Source organism: Toxorhynchites rutilus, chromosome 2 (genome assembly GCF_029784135.1).
Source record: "Toxorhynchites rutilus septentrionalis strain SRP chromosome 2, ASM2978413v1, whole genome shotgun sequence".
NCBI classification, from domain to species: Eukaryota; Metazoa; Arthropoda; class Insecta; order Diptera; family Culicidae; genus Toxorhynchites; species Toxorhynchites rutilus.
The window spans coordinates 11016882-11033709 of NC_073745.1; the positions used below are offsets into that span (position 1 = coordinate 11016882).

Genomic DNA, 16828 nt, shown 5'->3' on the forward strand with positions numbered 1-16828 from the left:
CGCAGTTTAAAATGTTCTTTTGCAACAATATTCATTTATTTCGTTTCACTAAAACATTATTCCTTAAAGAGTTCAAAATTCGACACTGAACAGGTATTTTGATGAATCTGTATTTGTACTATAAATTTTATTTGTTTGTTTGCAATATATGGATATTCAAACGATCACTGAGATCAACAAATCATTCAGATGTATTGAAAAGATATTACATGTGAATTTAGGCCTCACAAGAGTCAATGCGTAATTGGTGAAGATTTCATCTCATATAGGCATTACAATACAGTCAACTCTCCCTAACTCGATATCCAAAGGGACCATCGAGTTAGGGAGGTATCGAGATACAGAACATTTTTTCCTAATTTTTTTTTATGTCTCAAATTGTCATATATTAGGGTAAGTGTCCCAATTATGGTATGAATTTGAATTTTTGATTCATTCCCTTAAAGTGAAAAAACACCTTTCTCATATAAAAAATTTTTTTTTCCAGAATCTTTCAGGAGGTGATAGACGGTTATATTTCACGAAAAAAATCCTTCTACGCATATGTTAGAATTTCAACGATGACAGACTTATAGAACTTTTTCTTTGTTTCGGATTCTGTTGGCTCAAACTGACTCTACATTGAAAAGTATGCTACGTAATCCGAATTTGTTGCTTTCATTTGAAAGATGAGAAAATTTAGTACAAGATATAGTAGTGGAACATCTAAATTAGTGGATTAAGCATTTTTGAAGTGTAAAATTTAAAAGTTTTTTTTTATTTGTAATTATTAATTTTATCCTAAAAATTCATACTAAACTTGATTGTTTCTATCAATTGAATTAAAGCTCTCTAACCTCTCTACAATTTGTTCTTTGACGCCCAACTTCTATCTCTCTTAATTTCGCTGCAATATCGATATAAACAATTCCTGATGAAGATTCAATCAAAATCTTCAAAAACCGCGATTTTTAACCCACTGTACTTATAAAAGCCACTTAAATTTCACCTTAATGCTGAAAGGTTAATTTTTTTTCTTGAAATTATTCATATTTGAATTTAAAAAAAAAACTTTTTTTTTCAAACTGTATACAATCGAGTCCTAAATTTTACATAATCGAATCATATATAATCGAGTTTGTATATAATCGAGTCCGACTTGCATGAGGCACTAGGTTAACAAAGAAAATATTGATTAAGTATGTTACTCAAACTGAATTGTAACGATCACGCAGGAACTGTTCAATCACAAAGAAATGTTCGAATAGTTTCACAGGAACATTTTCAGTTGATTTCAATATTCCGGACATATTCTTCAGGTTTGATTAAACGTTCGAATTAACATCTCAATAGAACTACTATCTTCAGCGTTTTCCTCAGGTTTTTCAACACTTTCCAGTATATCGGTATCTGGCATCAGATCACAGCAAATCACGTTTTGGTCCTTTTTGCACTAATTATTAAAAGACATTGAGCAATCGAACGGTATTGTACCGTCGACATCAGCAAGCTCACGAAGCATTAATTATGCCTGCGGAATATCACTCCTGTCCATGTTGGTTGTGCTTTGAAGTTAGGAATTCCCAGTTTCTGGACAAATTCTTAAGCCATATCCCGAAGAATAGAAGAGGGGTAAATTATTCTGTCTAGCTTGACAAGACAAAAATTCATTGACCGCTCCAGCTTCTCGATTCTGACCAACCTTATATGCCTTTGGTCTAGATACAATTTTCCATTCCGATTCCATTTTTACTTTAGTTTGAGTAGTGTTGATACCGCACTTTGTGCAATACTGAAATTATTTGCAGCTTCAGACCCCTTCCGTCCATATATTTCGACCTGCTCGATGATGCTCAAACCTTGCGCAATGGTTAGCGTTTTGATTGTTCGCTTGAAAGGTTTCTTGTGGTTTTCCATACTTGAAAAGAAATTGTTTGATGACACGAACACTCCGTCTTCACTTTCAAGGGCAATTGAAATCTGAGGTAATAACGCACAAAAACATGTACGCGAAAATCCTAACTCGATTGATTTTCGGAGGTGAAAATCCATGGAAAAATGAATCAAAACCAGTGTTGGAAAAAATCATCTTCGCTAAGATCAAATGCATAGATTTTCGGGCTAGGTTGCATCGAAAACCTATATATTCCAAACGAAAATTAAAATGACAGATCCAGGCAACCATTGAATATGAGCAAATGAACTTTTGTCCTTCGATATGTTTTGGTGTTTATTTTTTCCACCCAGTGTCATTCTCATCTTGATTATCGGAAACGTCAGAACTGAATTTCATTTCAGCCAAATGAATATCAGCTGTTGTTAACTTCTAACCTGAGGCTGCTGTGTGCGGTTGGTTTTTGCAGTTGCCGGATGCCGTAATCAGAAATACCTTATGAAATTCCCGATGTCGCAAATGACTTGACGGTAGCTAAAACCACTCGTTGTATCCATTCTGCATATGCCGTTGCTATCGTCTCGCCAAATAATATTTATTTTGAACTTAAATTCACTACCAGAACGAATATCGTTTCGGATGTGATGAATATCAATTTGTTGCTTTTGATATCCAAAGTATAAATAGCAGCGAAGTTATGAACCCCACTCAATGTCGCATTCATTCATTATAGCAAATTTGCTCATGCAACAGCGATATGAACAAAATGAACTCGTTTGTTATTGTCATCAATATAATGAGGTCAGTGAGTTTCAAGCTGGAAAAAAGCCATTTACACTGGAACAAAATCATATTCGTTTCTCGTGAATATTTGTTGATATTCTAAGACACTGATCAAAACACATCGAGTAAGAGAGGCATCGAGTTAGGGAGGTATCGTGTTATGGAGAGAAGAATGCTTGTAAAATCGAAGGTGCCATGAAATCCATCGAGTTAGGGAAAATATCGAGATACAGAACATCGAGTTAGGGAGAGTTGACTGTATTTCTAAAAAGATGATACAGTCGAATTTCACTCGTTGCACTAAGCTCTTAGCCCAATTTGTGAAAGACTTTCACTCGTTGGGCTGAACTGTCAAAGTCGAAAATCGATCGAGGGTCACACCGATTGTTTGTTGTTATGGGAAACGCAGAAAAGTTTTCACACCACTGACGTTTATTTCATTCGTGGTTGAGTTTCGTTCTAGGTTGGATTAATTGGTAAGTTCTTAATGAAGTTTGATATTAAAATTAGCGTAGATTTAATATACGTTCATTTCGATCGCCAGGCTCAAAATGGATGGTTTGCAAGGATCCAGTACGAACGTTAACCGGAAACGGAGGAGCAATTTCCTGACGCTGGTGGAGAAGGTTCGCATAATTGAAGATTTTGAAGCAGGAGGTGGTACGCATGACTTTCTTGGGAAGAAGTACGGCGTAGGATCTTCTACGGTCACGAGAATAATCCAAAAGAAAGAAGCAATTCGTGAGGCGGTGGACAAGTTCAAGGAATATGGTGTAAATAATCGAAAAACATTGAAAGAGCAGACGTTCCCTTTGCTGGAAGAAGCTATTTACATCTGGATTTTACAGCAGCGGCAGTCCAACATTTTGTTGACAGTGGATATTCTTAAAGCAAAGGCGGAGCTGCTGTTTAAGATGTTCCAGGACCGGGGGCTCTATGCGGTGCACGGTTTTTCTGCTTCGGATGGCTGGATGCATCGTTTTAAGCAGCGGTTTGGATTGCGCGTGAAAGCCGTAACAGGAGAAAAGGCATCGGTAAACGTTGAAGCGTACCTAAATTTCAAGAAGGTTCTAGGAAGATTCAGGAAATGCAGCTATCACTATCCCAAGTCTTTAATGCAGATGAATCTGCCTTGTTCATCAAGCTCCTAGCCACACGCTCTGTCGTTACCTGTGATGAGACCGTGGCAAGCGGACGGAAGCAAAACAAGACAAGGTATACGTTTATGCCTTGCTCCAACATAGATGGTTCCCTAAAGCTTCCGTTGTATTTCACTGCTGCAAAACCACGAGGAATCAACATCGAAGAACTTCCCGTTTCATATAATCATTCCAAAAAGGCTTGGATGACCAGACTGTTGTTCCGTCAATGGTTCCACGAAGAGTTTGTCCCCGCTGTTCGAAAATTTTCGGATTGGAGCCAAAGGCATTGCTGGTTCTTGATAATTGCACCAGTCATTATGACGTTGACGAATCTCTACAGAGTGACGATGGACTGATTCAAGTGATCTACTTCCCACCAAATGTAACTGCTGAATGCCAGCCGATGGACCAAGCGGTCATCAATGCAATCAAGCGAAAGTATAAAAGAAAACTGATGCTCGCATTAATTCTGGAAAACGAACACTTAAGGTAAATTTCCAAATATTAAACATTAAATTTTTGTAATTAATTCCAAATATAAACACAAAACTATGCGCACGATAGTTTTTTGTCTGTGCTTTTTCAAAATTTAAATTCAAATTCTAATTGAGGTTTTATTTATGTACTTTCCTCTTTAGTTTCGATGAACGATTGAAGAAGATTAATCTTCAACAGTGTATTTCGTGGTTGGCAACCTCTTGGGAGGAGATATCTGACAAAACTATACGTAATTCGTGGAAGAAATTGATCGATGGTTTGCCGGAGGATGCTGTTAATGTAGACTCGAAAGCGGCCGATGATGACTTCAAAGCGCTTGTGTCCAGGATTGACAGTTTGGCAGGAACAAAAACATCTGAGCAAGATATTGATCTGTGGATCAAAGATCAGGTGTATGATGCTGATCATAATCCAGATTGGGTAACCAGTGAAGTGTTCTCTGATGACGAGATTTTGTCATCAGTTCTCAAGAAAGATCAACCTGAAATGCAAGAAGAATGGTTGGTAGACACAGAAGATGGAAGTAATTCGTTTGATACTTCCATTACTAGTACCGGAGATCCTGATTTTGGCGATGCAATCAAGTCAATTGATTGCCTAGTTCGCTATATGAAGCATGATGTTGCAGAAGTATGCCGTTTGAACGCGCTACGTTCGAAAATCACTGAAGTTGAATGGCTAAAACGAGCATGTTGAAGAACTCTACCATTTTGTTGAAAATGAATTTACGTGGTTTGTTTAATTTTGTTTGAAACGTTTAAAATAAATATTGTTTTTGTTGAATAATATTCGATTTTATTTATTTCAATGATTCATTTAAAATTTATTTTAAACCTAAAAACACCATCCACGAGCCCCTCGAAAAAAAATTTACGTTGTCAGAATTGACGTTTGTCTTCGATTTAGTTGGGCTATAGCCCAACGAACGGGAGCCCAACTAAATCGAAGCCCAACTAAAGATAGCCCAACGAGTGAAATTCAACTGTAACCATTGTCGCATTTGATTCAATTTATGACACAGCAAGGGGTCTTCGTAGCCTAATTGGTTGCGTGTCCGCTACTAAGCGAACGATCATGAGCTCATAACTCAGGGCCCCTCTCCTGACCATCTTTGTGTGTTATTCTAGCTACTATATCCACGCAACAATCATCATGTGAAGGTAATCCCAGTCTCTTACCGCTCACATTTTCGGTCTGCTGCATCGGTTATTGGAACTATCAATAACTCAACAAAGGAAGCCTCATATCAACAGTCCCGCTGTGAACAGCCCAACTGTGAACATTCGAACAATAGCAATATTCTTACGCCGGAAAAGGCGACATGTGTTGTGCATCGATAGAATAGGAATTCTCTTACGTCCAAACGACTACTGTGTTATAGATAAACACAAATGTTTATCGATAGATAGCGCGATACTCTTACACCATACAAAGGTAACAGTGTAGTATACGACAAAAGTTATCTTAGAATAAAAATGTACACGAATGAATTCGGCTCTGTTACAGCTGAATTGCTAAATGAGCCTAATATAATAAAATTGGGTTGGGATAAAAAAAAAACATACACACCATTGAAGCATCAAATGTACAAGGAAGGGTGACGAGAATGTATTTATGAGTGCGACTAGCGATGTCCGGTAATCGTTCAATAAATCGATTGCAATCGAAGCAATGACTTCGAATGCGATAGTTATTTGCACGATTACCCCGTAACTAATAGTTAAAGCAAACCTACGATTTGCGTTGATTGATCTAGGGTAAATGATCTTGTTTTGTCCGATTTAGGGCGTCTTAACGCAACTAGTAAATACAAACCGATTTTTCTTCATGAAAATCACACATAATCAATACGAGTTTGGGTTGGTTGAAAAGTCCCAGGTCTCTAGTTGCTAGTACTACTATAATTTATCGTTGTTTGAGTTTACTGTCATCATATTGATCCATTCATAATTTAGGCTTTCTTCAGAATATTGCCTTTTCTTAGTCATTTTACAAGTGTTCACCTCAACACACTCAACACAGAGAAACTTTATTTCTGCTATCCGCAAAGGACACCACAAACAAACTGCAGCGCGCCAAGCGGTTGCCATAGAAATCATGTGAACAAAACAACATTAGTGAATCGAACAACTCATAATCAGAATTGAGATCATCGAAATGCGTTAATGGTTTAGCTATGTAAATCGGACACAAACGGTGTGCAAGCATGATGTTAACAATATTTGTAAGTGTTATAATCCAGAAAAGGTCAGATACGTACCAAATAATCATCTGGTGATTGATTAAAAGTTAGCTCAAATCAGGGGCGTATTGACACCAATAGAAGGTGGATTTTATAAGTCTTTAAAACATGTGATTCCGTAAAAATATACTATAAAACTACTGTAAATCATGAAAAAGACAATTTTATTTATATGTTTTGAAACATTCGAATACCTGATTTGACACAGTTGCGCTGAATTGGAACATTCGAAAAAGTGGACAAACCATGATCATATTTTCGACTGGACGAACCAAAATCATTCACCTTAGCCAAAACTCAGAGCAAAAACTATTGCCTCTATTGCAGTGATTTTCAACCGGTGGAGAATTCCCCCCTAGTGGAGAATTTGGTCATCGAAAGGGGGAAACTGTGCGAGGGAATATTGAATTTTTACTTCGCTTTGAAGATGACAATGATTGGCAAAATTTGCCACAAAACCTTCTCGGATATGCTAAAATTTGCGATTTTTGGCAATCATTTCCAAATCTGAAATGTAATGTTCAATTGAACAACTTCACAGTGTTTGAAAGACTTTCTTCAGTGAATGATGATGGAATAGACGACGAAACAATACAGAAGACCATTAAAAACGAAATTGTACAGCATTTGTCAAGATTTTTCATAACAAGTTAAACTTGAAACATATTTTCCTAATATCAAAAAACAAGATTTGGACAAGGTTTGAAATTCCTTCCGACTGGCAATGACGGAAGTTTCGGACCAATTTCAGAGCAAACTCATCGATTTACAAATGATTGATTTTTATCCTGATATGCGGAATAAGCGTTACGAGCGTTGTTGTCTTTTGCGTAGTATTTATGTGAATCTTGATTTCCTACAATGCTGCTATTTGAAACTAAACACCGTAACAGAGTGGAAATCGAAGATGACATGAAGTGTGCTTTTCGACAACGATCTCAAGAATTACGATTTTGGCGGAAATCGTTCAGGCGCAGTTCAGGTGCCATGCTGACTTTATATACCTTTTTTGTAATCAGATACAAGTATAAAATCAAATTTGTTGCGAATATAACTTGAAACCCATTTTTATTCTTTTATTTCACTGAGTATACAGACTTTCTTACAAAATACTGATAGGGGGGAAGCACTGGTATTAATTTTCGTAAAGAGGGGAACGGAGCAAAAAAGGTTGAAAACCACTGCTCTATAGCTCGTTGAAGATTAGAAAGAAAGGTAAGAAATATTAACATTCATTAATCCCGGTAGAATAAAGCTTCATATTAGGTGTCAATCGAAATAAGAGATTCGAAATTCGATTTTCACAACTTTCGCGTGAAGTATTGTCGGAGACAATTTGTATTATATCACATATTCAGCTCTTTGTCTATTTCTGAGCTACATGAATACGCAGTTTGATTCTTGATTCGGCGTAAAAAAAATTACAAATATGATGAAAAATAAACGGGTGGTAATGCTTTTTGGACCACGTTCAGCGCAGGGCAGTCTATGAATGAACAAATAAAGCTGCGTCACCATGAATGATTATGGAAAACGCAATAATTGACAGACTTTTTGGTGTGCTTCTAGCTTTACTTTTCATTATTAATGCCATTTTAGCATAGAAAACCTCGCATTGCTTTATATAATAGTGATATAAATAGCGGCATGACTTCATGAAACTTTATTCGCTACTATCATAAGACTTTTTGAGCATTAAAAATTTAATTTAACTTTTTAACAAACGTTAAGAGTTAAGTTATGGAGCGTATCGTCCCACTATGGCGAAAGAAGTTCTGTTTATTATTAGTGTTACCAAATCGGTCAGAAAATGTCTGCAATTATTTTCTCCCCAGATGGTTTCTAAAATATAAATACTTTTTTTATCAGACCGGTTCTTGATCTTCGTCATAAAAACTAGAACGAACAAAACTAGTACAACATTTCATACCACTAAAATCCGTCCAAATCTGAAAATTCTCCAACACTTTTTTGAACAAGAATGAGAATTTTCAGATTTGGATTTAGCTCGAATGAGGGGCGCATTGACACCAATAGAAGGTGTATTTTATAATCTTTTAAAACAAGTGATCCCGTAAAAATATACTATAAAACTACTGTAAACTATGAAGAAGACAATTTTATTTATATGTTTTGAAACATCCGAATACCTGATTTGACAAGGGTGTGCTGAATTAGAGCATTCAAAAAAGTGGACAAACCATAATCATATTTTCGACTGGACAAACCAAAATCATTTACCAACAACAACGGTTTGTTTTCGGATGTTTTACAAAATGTGACTACTTTCTAATCAATTTGGTGACTATTTTCTATTTATACAATAAGTTCCTTAGGGAACTGGGACCGACACTGAAAGTGTGCAAACGCTCTTGATACGGGGTGAATGGAAAGCGCAGCAAGAAAAAATCAGAGCTTAACGTGTTAAATAGTGGTCTTCAAAAATTTTATAAGCTTTGTTTTGTTAATCGATTTCTTGCGATAGGATGTCGTGCTGGGAATGACCCAAACGGAGTTGTTGTCGATGTTCTTCGTAAACTCCACATTCGGAGAACATGTGTTTAGCAGTGAGCTGCACTCAGCAGGTGATACAAACTGGCTGTTCATTTCTAGCGAACAGGTACTTTGTGTGTACTATTTTACAACGAGGAAGAACTCGATGTTCCATTCTGTCGGGTCGGTCCTTCCAGCGTTTGATAGAGTGTTTCACTTCCCGAAGTTTTGTATTTGCCTAGTTCCAGATGCTCTGCTGACAATCAAACAAGTTCTCTAACTACAACTTTTTCATGTTTTCTTTGAAAAATACTATTAGTATTCAACTCGTAATTTTTTCGTGTGTATCTCGCGGTTAACATGTTCTGCATTTGTTTTTGTATTCAGAAACATTTTAAGAACATGCCGTACGCGATAATGATATGAGTAAAACATTATTTTTTCAGGAGTCTTCATACAAAAATACCATATATTCCAGAAGCCATAAAAAATAAAAAATTTACGTCTTCGATAAAAATCCATATTCCAATCAAATATAAAACTTTGTCGAATGCACTACATCGCTATCTCGACTAACAAAATCAGAATTGGTTGTAATTTTTACAAAAAAACATGAAAAAGTTTTTGTTAGAAAAACTTTCTCCCTGTGAAAGGGCCCATCTTTCGAAGTATGGATGACTTATTGGTATTTGTGAGGGTTATTCATATACAGTGGATCCGTTTATTATGATATTCGCTTAAAATGACGTCTTTGTCAATTCCCATCAATGTCATTAAAACCGGACTCCACAATGAATTTCAATTTAAAACAATTTTTTTGCTTTTTATGAAAATTCAAACAGTTTCCTACATTCCATTCTTCGACCAAAATTTTGTAGGTAGTATTTTAAAACTAAACTAAAATTTTGTAAAAAATTAAGAACAAAAAAATCTTTGGCCCTTTCAAAAAGTAGTCTTATTCTATTTTGAAGATTACAAGTATGCAAATGACCGATGTCTTTACACCCGCAACATTTCACTGCAATTTTAAATTGTGCTGTCAACTCCTAAGACGAGTTGGCATGAAATTCGTCCAATGTAAATATCCATAGACGAATTTCATGCCAACTCGACTGGCTATTGGCAACACTATTAACACTATCTCAAATTGCAGTGAAACATTGTGGATGTAAAAACATTGATCATTCAAGCAACTTTGCGTACATTAAATTATCGAAACAGAATTTCTTTTTTAGAAAGGCCAAAATTTATAACTCAACAACAATAATATCTACAAAATTCTGGTCTAAAGATGAAATGTAGGAAATTGTTTGAATTTTCTTTAAAAATACTTTTTATTAAATAAATTTTAAAAAAATTACATTGAAAAAAAAACATTTCAAAAATTTAAAATAATCTTTCTCAAAAAATTTTTTTTTCGAAATTCTCAAAAAAAATATGTGAACAGCCCTTACAAATTCCAAGATGGGACCATTAACAGGGAAAAGTTTTTCTAACAACAACTTTTTCATGTTTTCTTTGAAAAAATTACAACTAATTCTATTTATTTTTTTTAAATCAAGATAGCGATATAGCGTATTCAACATAGTTTTAGATCTCTTTGAAAAATGAAGTTTTGTCGAAGACATTAACTTTCTATCTTTTATAATATATTCTCGTGTAAATTCTCGCGTTTGACATGTTCTTGACATGTTTCGAAATAGAAACAAAATGCAGAACATGTAAAGCGGGATAATTTATACATAAAAGTGTTACGAGTTAAACATTAATAGTAAATTTTTAATAGTAAAAGTGTAAAAGAAAAAGCCTCTGTGAGTAGAACAATACCAATGATCTTTCTCAAAAAAGCATAAAAACCCTATTATATTTTCAAAGAAAAAATATATAATATAGGTAATGTCAAAATTCACAATAAAATAATATTTGACGCTTCTTGCTTTAACTTCTTGTTCTCCTTGGGACTAGAGGAGGAATGAAAATCGGGTAATTTTTTGAATTCTGAAGGAAAAGGTGAAGAAGAGAAATGGCAACAATAATAATAAAAATTAAAACAATAAAAGAAAAAAATAACATATTTGAAAGTGTATGGATTTGAGAAAAACATAAATCAAAGAAAAAGCATCGATATTACGAGCAGCCAGAACGTCACGGTTCGAAGAATTGAGTGGCATTCCCTTATTGTGAAAATTTTCTATTAAAAATAACCTGTCATTTTGAAACTCATAGTAAAACCAAACAATATGATCAATATCGTGATATCCTATACCACAAACGCATAGATTACTATCATTGATGTTAATTCGAAAAAGATGTGCGTTCCAGGAATAATGACATTACAAGGGGTGTTCATATCTATTTTTTCCAGGATAAAAAAACATTTTTCTGAGAAAAGTGAATTTGAATTTTCAAAATATTTTTTTTGTGAAACTAAAATAATTTCCTACATTTCATTCTTTAAACAACATTTTGTAGGTCAACAAGTCACCCATCAAGTCATCGGAAGATGGTCTCTTTTACAGGGAAAGAGTTCTTCCAACAAATTGTTTTTCATGTTTTCTTCGAAAAATTACTAATAATGTTTTACTCGTAACTGTTTTATGTATAAATTATCGTCATTTACATGTTCTGCAAATCGCGTCCGACTTCAATTCGTACCGCCCAATAGCAATGCTGTCTTGTATACGGAAATTCTTGGAGAAAATGATCTTGTTTCGCCTTGATCGATGGGTTGAAACGAATGGCCTACTCTCAGATACACAATATGGGTTCCGCAGGGGCAAGGGGACGAATGATTGTCTTGTCTTGCAGAAATTCAAATGGCTTTCGCCGAAAAAAAACAAATGGCTTCAGAATTCTTGGACATAAAGGGGGCCTTTGATTCTGTTTCAATAGAGGTTTTGTCAGACAAATTACACTCTCGGGGTCTGCCGCCTCTATTGAATAATATGTTATATAACTTGCTTTGTGAGAAACATTTGAACTTTTCTCACGGAGATTCGGCAGTAAGTCGGTTCTCTTACATGGGCCTCCCCCAGGGCTCATGTTTAAGCCCCCTTTTGTACAACTTCTATGTAAGCGACATCGACAATTGCCTTACACAAAATTGCAGCCTAAGACAACTTGCAGATGACGGAGTGGTGTCTGTCGTAGGATCAAACGAATCCGACCTGCAAGGATCCTTACAAGATACTTTGAACAATTTTTCAACCTGGGCCATCGGGCTAGGGATCGAATTCTCCACGGAGAAAACAGAGATGGTGGTTTTTTCTAGGAAGCATAGACCAGCAAAACCAAAGCTTCAACTTTTGGGTAAACCGATCACTCATGCTATGTCATTCAAGTATCTTGGGGTCTGGTTCGACTCCAAATGTACTTGGGGGGCCCATATTAGGTATCTGAGTAAAAAATGCCAACAAAGAATAAACTTTCTCCGTACAATCACCGGCACATGGCGGGGAGCCCATCCCGAAGATCTTATAATGTTGTATCGAACAACTATTCTCTCAGTGATGGAGTATGGAAGTTTCTGTTTTCAATCAGCTGCCAAAACACACCTCATTAAACTCGAGCGAATTCAGTATCTTTGTCTCCATATCGCGTTGGGATGTATGCCCTCAACGCATATCATGAGTCTCGAGGTTTTGGCAGGCCTACTCCCACTAAAAGATCGCTTCAATTTATTATCTCTTCGGTTCTTCATCCGGTGTAAGGTCATGAACCCATTGGTGATCGGAAATTTTGAGCAGCTGATCGAGCTAAATTTTCACTCCGGATTCATGAGTTCATATCATGAATTCATCTCCATGCAGGTTGATCCTTCTTCGTATATTCCCAACCGTGTTTGTTTTCCTGACTACATCAATTCCTCCATGGAATTCCAGATTATCATCGATCGGGGATCGTTCCTACGATCTTCAATGTAAAGTATGGGCGTGTCAATTGTGATAATATGTACTTTACTGATGGGTCCTCTATGAATGAGTCCACAGGATTTGGAGTGTTCAACGTATTTTTTAGCACCTCACACATTCTTCAGAATCCATGCTCGGTATATATTGCTGAATTGGCAGCGATATACTGGGCGCTGGACAGCGTCGCCTCACGACCTGTTGAACACTATTACATTGTAACGGATAGTCTTAGCTCTGTCGAAGCTATCCGTTCAGTGAGGCCGGAAAAGCACTCGCCGTACTTCCTTGAGAGAATACGAGAAATTTTGAGTGCTTTATCCAGACGCTGTTATGTCATTACCTTTATCTGGGTCCCTTCACATTGCTCCATTCCGGGTAATGAGAGGGCTGACTCATTAGCAAAGGTAGGTGCAATTGAAGGCGACATTTATCAGCGTCAAATCGCCTTCAATGAATTTTATTCTTTAGTCTACAAAAATACCATCGCTAACTGGCAACGGAAGTGGAATGAAGATGAATTGGGCCGGTGATTTCACTCGATTATCCCTAAGGTTAGCCTCAAACCGTGGTTCAAAAGTCTAGACTTGAGTCGGGAGTTTATTCGCAACTTCTCCCGACTCATGTCCAATCACTGTTCGTTAGATGCACTACTCTTTCGTTTCAATCTTGCCAGCAGCAATCTCTGCGTTTGTGGCCAAGGTTATCACGACATCGAGCACATTGTTTGGTCGTGCGAGGTGTATCTGGTCGCCAGATCGAATTTAGAAAACTCCCTTCGGGCCCGAGGAAGACAGCCCAATGTGCCGGTGAGAGATGTGTTGGCTCGGTTAGACCTTGATTACATGTCCCATATATATGTTTTCCTTAAAGCTATAGATCTTCGTGTGTGATTGTCCCTACATCCTTAAACCCTCCTTTCCTTCCTTTGCGGGTAATTCGTCCCCTTGCTATAAATAGTAGAATAAGTTGAAATGTAAATACACTATAGATATACGAATAGATTTAAGAAATGAGTGTTCATCAACATTGTTACAATTTCCTTATATCCCATCCTTCTCCTCAAAATATGTCACCCTCCTAAACTCGAGTACACCGCGAGTAATCGGTTTTCCACCTTACTAACCATAGATGTAAAAAAATTGTTTATATATATAGTTTTAAAATTATATTAAAGAATTCGGCTCCTTTAAACTTAAGTAACTGAGCCTGTAAAAATAAATGAATTAATAAAAAAAAATGTTCTGCAAACTACGCTATATCGCTATCTTGATTTTAAACAAAATTAGAATTGGTTGTAATTTTTTTCCAAGAAAACATGAAAAAGTTGTTGTTAGAAAAAAATTTCCCTGTAAAAGTACCCATCTTCCGATATGTAGGTGTCTTGTTGAAAATTGTAAGAGCTATTCACATATATTTTTTTTAATTTAAAAAAAATATATAATGTGTTTGCGAAAAATGGTTTTCAATTTTTAAAATATTTTTTTTTCCAGTATAATGTTTCTTTAAAACATTTTTGGCGTTTTTTCCAAACAATTTCCTACATTTCATCTTTTGACCAGAACTTTGTAGATGTTATTCTTCTTCTGTAGGAGCATTGTACCACTGCGACCATTAGTTTGATCTATTGTAGTAAGGAGATATTATTATAGGAGTACCGGTAAGTTTCTTCGTTTCTTATTTTTTTCAAAAATTAATGCTTTATTCTGCAAAAATGGTTACAAAATTAATATTTAATGTATTGCCTATCGCTGGTCACAACTTTTTCCGGTTTGACGGCTAACCATGAATCGATCCAATTTTTGACTTCATCAAAATTGGAGAAGTGCTTGTCAACCAGTCCATGTTGCATTCAATCGAAAAAGGTAGTAATCGGAAGGAGCAATGTCTGGAGAACACGGCAGGTGGGATAGGGCCTCCCATTTCAGCGTTTCCAAGTATGTTTTGACCGGTTTCGCGACATAAACCCTTGTTTTATGCCTTTGAAGCAGTTGTTCGCACGTGAAAAAGTCACAGGAGGGTTGTGTCCGAGACACGACCGCATAGTTGACGTAGGATTCCGTTAGGCTATCTGTTGTTTTGGATATGTTTGAAGAATTACATTGTTAAACTCTTCGATAATGATTTGGTGGTCCGGAAAAGAGCCGTTTTGTCTGGTTGTTAGGTATTGTTTGTTCACTCGGCCAGTGTTCACAACTGGGTGATGATGATAGAAGGATGGTGATTGGATGGTGCGTATCACGATAGAAGATGCCAAAGTGGAATGAGATATGATGAAAGCCGCCCTCTGTGGCCCCGAGATGCTCCTGTGTTATTTATGGATGAAATAAAGAAAAAAAAACTCATCAATGTAATATAATTATCATTATCGAACACAATTATCAATTCTCACCAGAAAAAATGCTATTTTATTATAGAGAAAATGTATTTGAAATGGAAAAGGTAATTTCATTTATAATTTTTACTTTCTGAATGTTTATTCAACCCATTTTCATTTTCGCTCTAAACTCAACTGAACACGGAATTTCTTAATTTTTCCAATTTTTGTCGTCGCATGAACTTTCCTTGGGTTTCATATTTCAAGTTATTTAAACACAACCGCTACCATATGCAATTTTACACTCACACTTGTACTAAAAGTACTAAAACTAACTGACTTATTGCGCTCAAAATTGACATTGGTACTACTGATACTACTGCATTTAAATTGTATTTTTTCCTAAACAGTCCTAAATGATTTTTTAACAACTTTGCTTCACATATATATTTTAATCAGATATCTTGATTTCGAGTTACGATTTTTTTTTTAAATTTTCAATTTTTTTACATACGTCCTTATGAAATCAGTCGTAATTAAGATTGATCATGTGATTATAAAAATTGTGATTTTGGGTGACTGCCACCATATGTACAAAAAACTCAAAAAAAATCGGAGAGGGTCGTCCTCGTTCCAACACGACCGTTTTCGGCTGATTTGGTGTGGAATTGCTCTGTAGTAATATATTAATGTTGAAATATTGAGTTTCAGATGTTCATAGGTTTTTTAAAAGGGGTATGAAATTTACGTATGAAATTGCATACGCTAGGGTATAATTGATTAAACAAGTTTTTAGCATTTATTCACATTGTTAACCGAGAACCGAGAACCGAGAGACTTAATTTTCAAAACAATTGAATTGAAAAAAACACAGTTTAAAATCCACGCTATGGATCATCACCATAAAGCAGTGAATCAACACAACAATAGCACAGATAACGATAAATGCGGGATGAAATGAATCATATGACTCCACCCCGAAGGGTTCGACCGGTGGTTTTCAGGTGTGTTTCGTTATGCGTGGGAGTTGATGGTTGCGGCATTTTTAGGTGTTCGGTTTAGCCATGGGGCCGAGATTTATCGATAAAGCATTATTACGTTGGGAAGATTTTGGGCCAATTATTGAAGATACTTACTGCTGCTGCTGTGATTTTCGGAAGTTTTGGTATGTTGACCGCGTTAACGTATTTGTGTTCATCGGGGGAAAATACGATTGTGGTAGGAGAGCTGTTTTGTATGAATGGGATTTTATGGAATATTGAAATAAAAGAAGCGCTCGCCGATTGCGCGATGGGTTGCTTCCCATGGCTATGGGAAAAATTTGATATTCATGACCATTCTTCGCAAATATTGAAATATAAAAATGTAAACAAAGCAACTAAGTGGCTATCGTTGCATTAAAAACACTGGAGTTAACTGTTATCGATTCTGATTTTCGTGTTTGTTCTGTAACCCGATTTGTCTACTTTCCAGAGAAATTCCGGTACTTATCTTTAAACCATAGCCCATTTCCAAATCACTGGTAGTGCTTTCATCCCTTGGAGAAATTCAGAATTTGCGTACGTACAACAT

General features: G+C 36.1%; 2 protein-coding genes across 2 annotated transcripts; both read left to right on the forward strand.

The window, feature by feature from the left end:
- The first annotated feature begins 2942 nt into the window (after positions 1-2942).
- Positions 2943-3807, forward strand: LOC129765535 (tigger transposable element-derived protein 2-like). Its single transcript, XM_055765937.1, has 2 exons — positions 2943-3132; positions 3201-3807. The coding sequence occupies exon 2, from the start codon at positions 3208-3210 to the stop codon at positions 3805-3807; it is 600 nt and encodes a 199-aa protein (XP_055621912.1). The 5' UTR covers positions 2943-3132; positions 3201-3207.
- Positions 3808-4024: 217 nt separating this feature from the next.
- LOC129765536 (jerky protein homolog-like) lies at positions 4025-5082 on the forward strand. Its single transcript, XM_055765938.1, has 2 exons — positions 4025-4287; positions 4437-5082. Exons 1-2 carry the CDS (start codon positions 4025-4027, stop codon positions 4990-4992), a joined length of 819 nt encoding a protein of 272 aa, XP_055621913.1. The 3' UTR covers positions 4993-5082.
- The last annotated feature ends 11746 nt before the right edge of the window (positions 5083-16828 follow it).

Coding starts and splice junctions, on each gene's coding strand:
- LOC129765535 (XM_055765937.1), top strand. CDS start 3,208: ATGGATGGTTTGCAAGGATCCAGTACGAACGTTAACCGGAAACGGAGG.
- LOC129765536 (XM_055765938.1), top strand. CDS start 4,025: ATGGTTCCACGAAGAGTTTGTCCCCGCTGTTCGAAAATTTTCGGATTG. Junction 4,288..4,436: donor CTGGAAAACGAACACTTAAG/GTAAATTTCCAA, acceptor TTTCCTCTTTAG/TTTCGATGAACGATTGAAGA.